The sequence below is a fragment of the Ursus maritimus genome, unplaced genomic scaffold (assembly GCF_017311325.1).
Source record: "Ursus maritimus isolate PB19 unplaced genomic scaffold, ASM1731132v1 scaffold_19, whole genome shotgun sequence".
NCBI lineage: Eukaryota > Metazoa > Chordata > Mammalia > Carnivora > Ursidae > Ursus > Ursus maritimus.
The window spans coordinates 55,300,914-55,312,777 of record NW_024424341.1 but is presented as its reverse complement, the minus strand read 5'-3'; the positions used below and the strand labels follow the sequence as shown (position 1 = coordinate 55,312,777).

Here is an 11,864-nt window from a genome sequence, read left to right as displayed (position 1 = left end):
TTGCAGGCTGGGTTGCGCCACCTGCGGCTCACTCGCGCTTTTAGAGACCCTCGAGCGGGAGAACCGTTGTAGGTTAACGGCCCCCACCCACGTCCGGATTCCTTTGGCGGGAAAAAAGCTTCCCCTCAACGCCCCGCCCCCAGCCGGGCCCCGCCCCCGTCCCCTCCGGTGCCCCCGCCCCTCGCTATAGCTAGACTTCGTTCGTCCTTCTATGGGTGACTTGGCCAGACTCTGGCTTCAGCCCCACCTCTCGCACGCAGGAAGGCTCCGAACGCGCCTCAGCCAATCGGCGCCCGCGGTTCGCTCCCCGCCTTCTCAAGCCTCGCCCCTGCCCTTAATCCTGGCAGCTTCCGCCCCGTGGGCTCAGAGCCACGCGGCGCGGCCGGGAGCTTCTTTTCGCACCCGCCACCGTTACCTCCCGGGGTTCCGGACCGCCGCCTTCCGTACCCAGGGGCCCGGATCTCCCCTCCCGGACTCCAGAGCCTGGCTCCCCTCTTCCCGGAGCTTTGTCTCCCGCCCCCCCGGTTCAGGTTCCCCAGCCTCGGTTTCCAGGACCCCGGCACCCCGGATCCCTGCCTCCTGGATCTCCGCTACCAGGACCTGGCCTCTTGAGGACTAGAGCCGCGTGGACGTCTTCAGCCTTCCAGAGCCAAGGACCCCAGGTCCCAGCCTGATAAACTCCCGTATTCCCATCCCTGGGGCCGAGAAACCCAAGTGCTCCCAGATTTCGCCCGCCGGACGCAACCTGGGAGAGCAGAAGAGCCTCAGCGCCCAGCTTGGGGATCTCAGACATTCCAGGAACCGAGGCGCTGTGAATTCCCAACTCCAGGGAACCGTCCAAAGTTCCAGCCTCCAGGCTGTGTTACAAACTCTCCGTTCTAAGGAACGCCCGCGTCCCAGGAAGGAGTCCCAAGCGCGCCCAGCTTCCAGGCGCTAAGGAACTCCGGGGCGTTCATCATGGTGGCCGAATCGCCTCGGGGAGACCCGAAGGGGTTCGCGGCGGCTGAGCCCACCGCGAACGGTGCCCCGACGTTGGTCCCTCCAGAGGAGCCAGGCGCGGCAGGAGGCGGATGTTCCCGGGACCGGGTGCGCCGCTGCCTTCGCGCCAATCTGCTGGTGCTGCTGACCGTGGTGGCGGTGGTGGCCGGCGTGGCTCTGGGTCTGGGTGTCTCGGGGGCCGGCGGCGCGGTAGCTCTGGGCCCCGCGCGCCTGGCGGCCTTCGCCTTCCCGGGCGAGCTGCTTTTGCGCCTGCTGAAGATGATCATCTTGCCGCTGGTTGTGTGCAGCCTGATCAGCGGCGCCGCCAGCCTGGACTCGAGCGCGCTCGGCCGCCTGGGCGCCTGGGCGCTGCTCTTTTTCCTGGTCACCACGCTGCTGGCGTCCGCGCTCGGCGTGGGCTTGGCGCTGGCCCTGCAGCCGGGCGCCGCCTTCGCCGCCATCAACGCCTCGGTCGCGACCACGGGCGCTGTGGAAGAGGCCCCCAGCAAGGAAGTCCTGGATTCGTTCCTGGATCTTGTGAGGTCAGACACCGCCCCCCCGGTGGAGTGGGGGGAGGGAAGGGGGTGCCTCAGCCACGTGGGGAGGGGACGCGTGTTAGGGATGGCGGGAGTGGCCACGTGAACAGGAGAGGGCATCCCCGGGGCCTGGGAAGACAGGACGGGATGGTGAGGGATGGTGATGGTGGCCCTTTGAGGGTCAGAGGACAGCGGGTGAGGACAGACCCCTGGGGAAGGAGGCTTCTAACGTGGGCGCCTGGAGACATAAGCAGGGACCCTACAAGAAGGAGATGATGAACAAGGAGGTCTTATAGAGGGAAGAGAGAGTGATGCTTGGGGAGTTTGTAGGGAGGGAGGGGACATAAGAGGGTCTCTTGGGAGGGGAGAGGATCCTGGGAGGCGGGGAGACTTGGAAGGGGATTTGGGGGCTAAGGGCCTTGGGATGGGGCTTTTGGATCAAGATTTTAGTCCAGGGTCAGAGGGCTTGTAACCCCTGGGTAAGGAAAGGAGTCCATGGGGGACCTCGAGGAGATCTGAGTGACCTCCAGCCCCAGGACTCCCCACACTACGTGTCACCCGGACACAACCAGGTTCTTTTCTTAGCCTCCCTTCCCCGCCCAGTCTGGCAGCTTCCCTTTTATATGTTCCTGCTAAACCCTGCCACCTCGTCGACTTTCCATTCCATTTCCTCCTGTCTGGGGAGCCTGTCTGGGCTTTCCCTCCACCACCCCCCCCCCAAACCCACAAGAGGCTGCATAGAAGGGAGCCAGTTAGAAAGGGAGCAGACTCTTTTCTTTCTGATCTCTGCTCCCCACCCAAGAATGGCTCTCCCCGTTTTGAGGAGGGCAGACCTCTGGGTCCACACGGCCTTGCCTTTGGGGGCTGTTGATTCAATATCTCCAGGCTGGTTGGGGACTTCCTGGAAGTGGTGGGAGGAAATGATGAGTCACGGAACTGGGTTCTCCCAAGCACTTGGGGCCTCCGGGTCGGCTGAGATGAGAGACTTGGGGGCAGGCTTGGTGTCTGGAAGTTGCAGTGGGTGGGCGCCTCCTGGCTGGGGGAGATTAGCAGGGTCCTGACCCTGCCCTGTCGGGCCTGGGCGGGTACAGGCCTTCTGGCCAATGGGCACACCCACTCGGAGACTTGATGTGTACAGGCTCCCGCTGCGTGCCAAAAGTGGACTGCTACTCGGCCAGCTCCCCGGAGGCTTAGCTGGAACATCTCAGAACCGCACAACTTCAGAGCCAACTGGCACACAGCTGGACACACACTCAGCCACAGCTGCGGCCTCTCACGCTGACGCATGGCCTTAACACCAGTTGTCACACGTGCACTCACGCACACAGAATACTAGCATCCCTTGACGCAGCCACTCACGGTGGCAGTCACCACCCAGTACATCGAGCGTTGCCCAAACATCCGTGCTCAAGAGCCCATGCACACCAACACTGTCCCACGGCTCTGAACACGAACCCGCACAGCTGTCCACCCACCTCCGGGGAGGGGGGCGCGGGGGGGGGGTGGGCTGGAACTACGCAGCCTGGGGCTGGGGCAAATCCCAGCTCGGCCACTTCCCAGCCAAGGCAGGTTTCTTTCCCTTTCTGTGCCTTGGTTCCCTCTTCTATAAATCGGGGATCAGAGGGCTGGCGTGAGGATCAGATGAGTGGATTTAGGGGCACCCAGGCGGCTCCGTGGGTGAAGCGTTGGACTCTTGATCTCAGCTCAGGTCTCCATCCCAGGGTCGTGAGTTCAAGCCCTGCGTTGGGCTCCATGCTGGGCGGGGAGCCTACTTACTTTTTATTTATTTTATTTTTTTTTTCAAAGATTTTATTTATTTATTTGACAGAGATAGAGACAGCCAGCGAGAGAGGGAACACAAGCAGGGGGAGTGGGAGAGGAAGAAGCAGGCTCACAGCGGAGGAGCCTGATGTGGGGCTCGATCCCACAACGCCGGGATCACGCCCTGAGCCAAAGGCAGACGCCCAACCGCTGTGCCACCCAGGCGCCCCCTTTTTATTTATTTTTAAAAAAGATTTTATTTATTTATTTGAGAGAGAGAGAGTGCACAAGCAAGGTGAGGGGCCAAGGGAGAAGCAGACTCCCTGCTGAGCAGGGAGCCCGATGCCGGACTCAAACCAGGGACTCCACAATCATGACCTGAGCTGAAGGCAGATGCTGAACCCACTGAGCCACCCTGCTGCCCTGCGGGGAGTCTACTTAATAAAAAATAAAATAAATAAAGGAGTGCATTTACGTCAGGGATTACTTCAGGGACTGTAGACACATTTGCTGTAATTTTCGTCCCACTCTGAGACACAAGAGGCTGTTGTCCCACGCCCTGACATGCTCCCTGGGGTTGAATGCACGCCACCGCACAGATACACATTCACGACACAGACAGCCGTCCCTTGTCACTCTCTCGCTGCCTTTCTGACACACCTAGATCTTCCCCATACCCCCTGACCCACTCAGCTCGGCCCCTGGGGCCCGAGCTTTTCTCAGCCCTCTGGGAGGAAATGGCTGATGCAAGATGCCCAGGGTATTAAGTTTGCTGCCTGGGGTGGAGCTGAGGCCCTGGGTGACCCTGCCCGATCCTGCCTTGGGAAGCCAGCATTCCTCACATCCAGTCCACAATCCCTTGAGGCTGGCCGGGGCTAGCAGGAGCTAGCAGGCCAGCCTGCAGGGCCCTAGCAGGCCAGCTCGGACTCCCCACCCCCTGGGAAAGTGAGCAGGCCAGGACCCAACTCTGCCTGCCCACACCTGGCCTGAGGCATGGGTGGGGACCATTTCTGGGTGCCAACGGGGCCTCCAAGATTCTTCCCATCCCAAGAGGCCAATGCGGCCCTTCAGACACCTGCCCTCCCCTAGCCTCCCCCTGGGGTATTTAATAACGTGCCCCCCTCTGTGTCTGTCTCTGCAGAAATATCTTCCCCTCCAACCTGGTGTCTGCGGCCTTCCGCTCAGTGAGTCCTTGGGGGTATGTCCCGAGGGGTGGGGGGCGGGCAGGGAGGGAGACAGCCAGTTGCCCCCACTGGGTGCCTGCTTTTGGGTGGCCTGTGAAACCCCTCCATTGCCTATCATCGAGAAAGGAGAATATGGGTTCTGAGCCCTTCTGGGTTCTCATTCTAGCTGGGTGGCCCTGGGCAAGTGCCTTTTCCTCTCTGAGCTTCTGGAAAATGGGCACATGGTATGAAAATCCCGCCTCAGTGGGGTTGCTGGCAGGATGCAAGGAGATGGTGTTTAGGGGTGCTTAGGAGCACTGTTAGCGCCAGGACGGGGTGGGGGAGCCCCGGGGGGGGGTTGATACTGACTCTTGCCCACCCCCACTTGCAGTACAGTACCTCCTATGAGAACAGATGGGTCAACGGAACCAAGGTGAAGGTGAGAGCCGGGGAAGGGGGGCTGGGGCCCCATCCCTCGGCCCATTGTTGGGGTTTTTCCATTTTGTTCCCACCCCAGCCTTTGTTTGCTCCCCCCACCGGTGTCTTCTGACGTTTGGTGGTATTTGTTTTATCCTCTCTGCAGCCGCTGCCCAATTTCTCTTTTCTGGTCTCTCCACTTTTGGCCCCTTCTTCTCCCTCCCCAGTGCAGACTTCTCTTCTGCCCCCACCCCACCCCACCCTGCCCTGGCCCCCTCTCCTGTGGGCCCCCGGCTCCTCCTGTCCCACCTACCCTCAGCCTGGCACAAAGTAGTCTTTCCAAAGCACAAACCTGACCTTGTTTCTCCCCTACCCAGAGCCCCGTTATGCTCCCTAGTGCCCTCGGAAGAAAGCCCAGGCTCTTTGCCACAATCCGTGAGACCCTGTGAAGTCAGGGTTCTGCCCAGCTGCCCACCCAGCCTCTTGTCTTGACTGTGGCCGGCCTCTTCCAGCCACAGTGAATGTCCTTCTGTGTTCCCACAAGGTGCTCTTATTTCCAGACTGTTGCACGTTGTTTCACCCTCTCCAGAACCTTCTACCACCTCTCTTTATGTGATTAATCCTCCCGTTCTCCTGATCTCAGCCCCTTCCTCCATGAAGCCCTCCCTGATTCCCCCACCACACCACCCGCCAAGCGGGCATCCCCCCTCGGTTCCCACACTCCCCTGGGTTTCCCTATTCTAATCACTCTTGATGACAGGTCTATTTCTCATGGACCTGGACTGTGAGCCTTGGGGAGAAGGGACAAATGAGCTCCAGGAGCTGTTTTGTCCGCTTTGGGTCCCAGCAGGGCCCAGGACAGGCCCTTAGTGACTGTGCAGGTTGACCGAGCAGTCTCCTCCCATCCCAATCTGTTCCTTCCCCAAAGGTGCCCATTGGCAGGGAGGTGGACAGTATGAACATCCTGGGCCTGGTGGTGTTTGCCATTGTCTTTGGGGTGGCCCTGCGGAAGCTGGGGCCCGAGGGGGAGCTGCTCATCCGCTTCTTCAACTCCTTCAACGACGCAACCATGGTGCTGGTCTCCTGGATCATGTGGTAGGTGGGGGGGGGAGGGGAATGGGGATGCGGGAGGGGGCCACCCTCCGTCTATCTGCTCCTCATAGCCAGATGGCCTGGATTCACACCCAGCGTTCACCGTCCTCTGGCTGTGTGACTTTGCGCAAGTGACCTGCCCTCTCTGTGCCTCAGTGTCTTCATTATAAGATGAGGGCAGCGTTGTAGTCCGTGGGTGCCGAGACTTGACACCAGCACTTTCTGGATCCTCCTGGAAGTGACAAAAAGCCAGCCGAGCTGTGGCCACAGCTTAGTGAATGCATCTCCCTTGCAGAGATTTGAATGGGATCAAATGTCCCAAGTTACCGTGAAGATGACATGAGTAATAGGAGGTCTAGGTAAAGCACTTATAAAGTGTTTTCAATGTCTAGCACCTCCTGAACATTCACTCATGTTAGCTATGAGCATGATCATTAGGACTTCCCACCTGAGTGCCCTATAACAAGTTCCTTATCGCACTCTGCCTTGGTTTCCCCATCTGGAAAATGGGACTGACAGTACCAGGCACAAATGAGTGGAAACTTCTTGGGACACCGCCTGACCTATAGCATGCCGACAGTGAACAGTATCGGCTAATATGTATCAAGTACGTCACTTGTGTAACTCCTGGGCACATGCCCCTGGCCGGAGCTTGGGCATTTGGCCAAACCTAGCTGCGCAGGTGGCTGGGCTACTGGGCCTTTCTTCTGTTACCAAAGAGGGGAAGGGGTTTGGGCGACAGCTAGCCGTAGTGATCAAACCGGGACAGCAGTTTGGGAGGCCTCCTGGCTGGGAGGCACGAGCCCCCCTGGGATCGTCACTCCAGGAGAAGGTGATGATAATTCCAGCAGAAGTTTATAGACCACTGTGTACAAAGAGCTTTCAGGGCACTTCCCGGGGCGCCCCACTTCCTCCAACATTCCTACGAGGCCGGTAGCCTTAATGTCCCTGTTTTACAGACCTCTTACATTTTTTTTTTAAAAGATTTTATTTATTTATTTGACAGAGAGAGAGACAGCCAGCAAGAGAGGGAACACAAGCAGGGGGAGTGGGAGAGGAAGAAGCAGGCTCCCAGCGGAAGAGCCTGATGTGGGGCTCGATCCCGGAACTCCGGGATCACGCCCTGAGCCGAAGGCAGATGCTCAACGACTGAGCCACCCAGGCGCCCCTACAGACCTCTTAGATTTTAAATAGGAGCTTGTGTGGGATTGTGGTAAAGATTCAGTCATGTCCAGGGCTCAGCCCATCATAAATGCTTCGTATCTGTGGGTTGTTATTAAGACACGAGCCATGGACTTTTTATTTCTCGTGATGTGGGGAGAGATTGTATCGGCTTAAATCGTCCTAGCTGCTTTAACAAACGAACCCAGAACATGTCAATGACTCACTCACGGGGGCCACGTGTTCAGTGCAAATCTGGTTAGTGATTCTACACCAAGCGGCCATAGAAACCCCCAGGCTGCTTCATCGCCCTGCTGCGGTATTTTCAAGGGGAGAGAGCTTGGAGGATGGCAAGGAAGGTGCCCGAACTTCAAACGCGGCTCTGGGTGTTTCCTGCCCGCAAGGGAGGCCGTGGTCGGGCCGTGTACTGAGCACAGAGCCTGGTCCTGCGTGGACACATGGTCAGAAGCTGCAATCTGTCTCCTGGCCACTTAGGTATGCCCCAGTGGGCATCTTGTTCCTCGTGGCTGGCAAGATCGTGGAGATGGAGGACGTGGGGATGCTCTTCGCCAGTCTCGGCAAATACATCTTGTGCTGCCTGCTGGGCCACGCCATCCACGGGCTCCTGGTGCTGCCCCTCATCTACTTCCTCTTCACCCGCAAAAACCCCTACCGCTTCCTGTGGGGCATCGTGACAGCGCTGGCCACTGCCTTCGGGACCTCTTCTAGGTACGGCCTTGAGACAGATGAGTGCAGGATTTTTAAGCTTTAAAGGGACCTGGCATGGGCATCAGATAGCTGGAGACCCTTGAAATTTGTATTTGGGGACACTGGATCTGGGTACAGGGGCCATACTTTTGTGAGTTTCTCATAAGATTCTGGAACAACCCCCCCCCCCATTAGAAAACCACTGTCTTAGAGATTTCTTCTTTCCTTCCTGAGAACCCCTCCTGCTCCACAAGGCCTGGCCTTGGGGGACAATGGTCTAGCGCTCCACCCTGGATCCAGTCTCTAGGAGCCCCACCCTGGATCCACTCTCTAGGAGCCCTTTCCAGCCTCTTCTAGGCATTTTGTCCACTTGTGCCCTCAGCACCTGGCCCTCCCCACAGCAGCGTTCCCAAGAGAATAGCAGTTCTTAGCCAAGATCTGTTATTGGTGGAGCGGGTAGGGAGTGTAGGTCAGTGAGCTCCGAGGCATTATAGAATTTAGGCTTGAATTTTTGTGTGTATTTTGCAGGATAGCAGTCTGTACTCTCCCAGCGGGTCCAGGACTCCTATATTTTGGAATCCTGGCATTCTGCAGGATCCCAGAAGCCTCTGGCTTTGGGAAAAGAAGGGTAGGGAGGGCTGGGGAGGGCTAGGGGTGGGTGGGAGGGGTCTAGGCTGGTGGGCGGAGCCTGCAGTGCGCTGATTGGCCAGTGGGTGGTAGGATGGGCGGGGCTTCGGCAAGGGGCGGGTCACATACGCTGACTGACACGCCTCCCCTCAGCTCTGCCACGCTGCCGCTGATGATGAAGTGCGTGGAGGAGAGGAACGGCGTCGCCAAGCACCTCAGCCGCTTCATCCTGCCCATCGGTGCCACCGTCAACATGGATGGTGCGGCGCTCTTCCAGTGTGTGGCCGCGGTGTTCATTGCACAGCTCAACCAGCGATCCCTGGACTTCGTGAAGATCATCACCATCCTGTGAGTGTGGGGCGGCAGCGGCCAGGACCCCCGGCCCATCTGACCCCTTCCCCGAGAATGGACACAGGCTGGAGGGAGCCAGCTTCTCCCGCTACCGAGGCCCCTCTCCTTGACCTCCGCGCTCTTCCCCCAGGGTCACCGCCACGGCGTCCAGTGTAGGAGCTGCGGGCATTCCCGCCGGAGGCGTCCTCACTCTGGCCATCATCCTGGAGGCAGTCAACCTACCGGTTGAGGACATCTCCTTGATCCTGGCTGTGGACTGGCTAGTGTAAGTGTGGCTTTGGGGCTTCAGGGGCCTAACGGGTAGCTCTCGGGGAAAGGGGGTGAGCAAGAGGGTCATTGAGAGTCTGTGGGCAGAAGAGGAGAGGAAGAAAGGGGATGGTATTTTGAACATTGTAATCAGTGGGAAGGAAGGCATCTTGGGGGTTCTAAGAAGGACCCCAGAGAGGGAGTGTGCCCCAGTGGTTAATAGCACCGACTCTTAGGCCAGGCTGCTTGTGTTCAAATCCCAGTGCCACCTCTGATAGGTACTATGACCCAGGTCGAGTCCTTTATCTCGTCTCAGTTTCTCCATCTGTAAAATGGAGAGAATAGTATCTCCTTGAGGATCAGGTGACATAAACATGTAACTCCCTTATAAGAGCCCCTGCTAAGAGTTACTGTTTCTCAGCCACATCGCTCCTAGGTATAATGCCAAGAGAATTGAAAACATGGTCACAAAAACTTGTACGTGATCGTTCATAGCGGCATTATTCATAATAGCAAACAGGTGGAAACAACCCAATGTCTGTCAACTGACGAATGGGTACATAAAGTATATATCCATAACAATGGAATATTATTTAGCAATAAAGTGAAATGAAGCATGGGCACATACATGCTATCACGTAGTGGACCCTTGAAAACCTCATGCAAAATGAAAGAAGGCAGAACACAAAGGACCACGTATTGTACGATTCCATTTCTGTGCCATGTCCAGAATAGGCAACACTATGGAGTGTAGATTAGCAGTTGGAGGGGGGCTGGGGCAGGCGGAGGGAATGGGGGATAACTGCTTGGTGGGTGTGGGGCTGTCTTTTTTAGAGCAATGAAAACGTCCCAGAATTAAATAGCGGCAATGGTTGTACAACTCTGAATATACTAAGAACTGCTGGGTGGTATACTTTTTTTTTTTGAGAGAGAGAGAGAGAGAACATGTGCATTCGTGAGGGAGGGGGCACAAGGGGAGGGGCAGAGGGAGAGAGAATCTTAAGCAGGTTCCACGCCTAGTGTGGAGCCCGACGCAGGGCTTGATCTCATCACCCTAATATCATGACCTGAGCTGAAATAGAGTCAGACATTCAACCAACTGAGCCACCCAGGTGCCCCCCGATTGTATACTTTTAAAGCGTGAATTTGGGGCGCCTGGGTGGCTCAGTCGGTTAAGCGTCTGCCTTCAGCTCAGGTCATGATCTCACGGTCCTGGGATCGAGTCCTGTGTTGGGCTCCCTGCTTGGTGGGGGGTCTGCTTCTGCCTCTCCTTTTACCCCTCCCCCCTGTTCGTTCTCTTTCACTCTCTCTTTCTCTCAAATAAATAAAATCTTTTTTTTAAAGGGTGAATTTTCTGGTATATAAATTATAGCTCACTTCTCTAAAATGGCACACACAAAGTATAAAGAGGAAGTGAAAAGAGATCTTCAGGATTATAAGTAGAAAGGCCTGAGTGAGGAAGTAGTATTTCAGGGGCAAGAAGAGAGGTGGATGGGTCTTCTGAGGCCCCAGGAGACGGAAGGTGGAGAAAGTGTGGGATACCTTGGGATTCCACAGGAAAGAAGAGAGAGAGGGGGCCTCTTGGATTCTGGATGAAGAGATCTTTGATGTTCTAGGAGGAAGGGATACTTGGGATCCTGTGAAGATGGAGGGATGAGCTGGGTCTAGGAGTCGAACAGGGTTCCATGAAGGATGGCGCCATGGGGACTCCAAGCTTTGGGGGGAGAAGCAGGAGGAAAGCGAGAGGGTTGGGCCCTACCCTCTCCCCTCCCACTCACTTCCCTGTCACTCCTGCCCCTTTAGGGACCGGTCCTGTACCGTCCTCAATGTGGAAGGTGATGCCTTTGGCGCGGGACTCCTCCAAAATTACATGGATCGCTCCGAGTTGCGCAGCTCGGTGCCAGAGTTGATCGAAGTGAAGGGTGAGGCGCCCTTGTCTTCACTGCCCGTCCCCACCGAGGAGGGGAACCCCCTTCTCAAACGCTGGCCGGGACCTGCTGGGGATGCGGATCCCTGCGAGAAGGAATCAGTTATGTAAACCCCGTAGGGAGGTTCCCTGCCCTGATGGAGGCGCTCTGAACATGGGGATCAGGAACCGGGGCTCTGGAGACCCTGCCTGCACTCTCAGGGGATCCAGGGGCCCCCGCCGCTCTTCCCACTGCTCGGATATCAGATCTGGGAGGCCTCAGTGCTGGGGTATATGTGTGTATGTGTATCTTCTCCCCACATCTTCCCCAGCCCTCAATTCCTGTTCCCACGCAAGGCTAGGAAACAAGATGGAGAAATAATGTCAATGTGTCCTTCTGGGCTCCCCCTCTTAGGGCGCAGGTCGTCACATGGACTTCTGCCCTCTTTGAGAAGAAGGATGTTCCAGTGGGTTGCTGGCTATTTTGGTGGCTGTAGTTGTGTGTGTGTGTGTGTGTGTGTGTGTGTGTGTGTGTTGTGACTCTAGGGTACATCCCACCCTGTCCCCAGGCCCTCTGTTCCCTCCACAGTAACAGAAACACTCCAGAGGACCCTGCCGGGGTGGGGGAGACCAAGGACAAAGACTGCTGTCACTCCAAAGGACCTTTTTTGAGCAATAAAATTGTCAAGCCTATCTCATCAGATGTGTTTAAGGCTAAAAGCACGAGCCACACAGAAAAAAACAAACATGATAAACTGGGCTTCGCTGACATAACAAGAAAATACCTGTTCATCAAAAAACACCACTGGAAAAACCACGGTGGGCTGCCAGCGCACACACTTGGAAAGGCAGAAAGCAAGTACCGAGTGTGGCCAAGGAGGTGGACTGATTGGACAGGAGCCCCACGCGCTGCGGGCG

The 11,864-nt window shown here is 57.0% G+C and overlaps 1 protein-coding gene across 1 annotated transcript; it reads left to right on the top strand.

The window, feature by feature from the left end:
* Positions 1–347: 347 nt before the first annotated feature.
* Positions 348–11,639, top strand: SLC1A5 (solute carrier family 1 member 5). Its single transcript, XM_040634207.1, has 8 exons — positions 348–1,520; positions 4,417–4,459; positions 4,830–4,877; positions 5,784–5,950; positions 7,604–7,837; positions 8,597–8,791; positions 8,925–9,059; positions 10,844–11,639. Exons 1-8 carry the CDS (start codon positions 958–960, stop codon positions 11,076–11,078), a joined length of 1,620 nt encoding a protein of 539 aa, XP_040490141.1. The 5' UTR covers positions 348–957; the 3' UTR covers positions 11,079–11,639.
* The last annotated feature ends 225 nt before the right edge of the window (positions 11,640–11,864 follow it).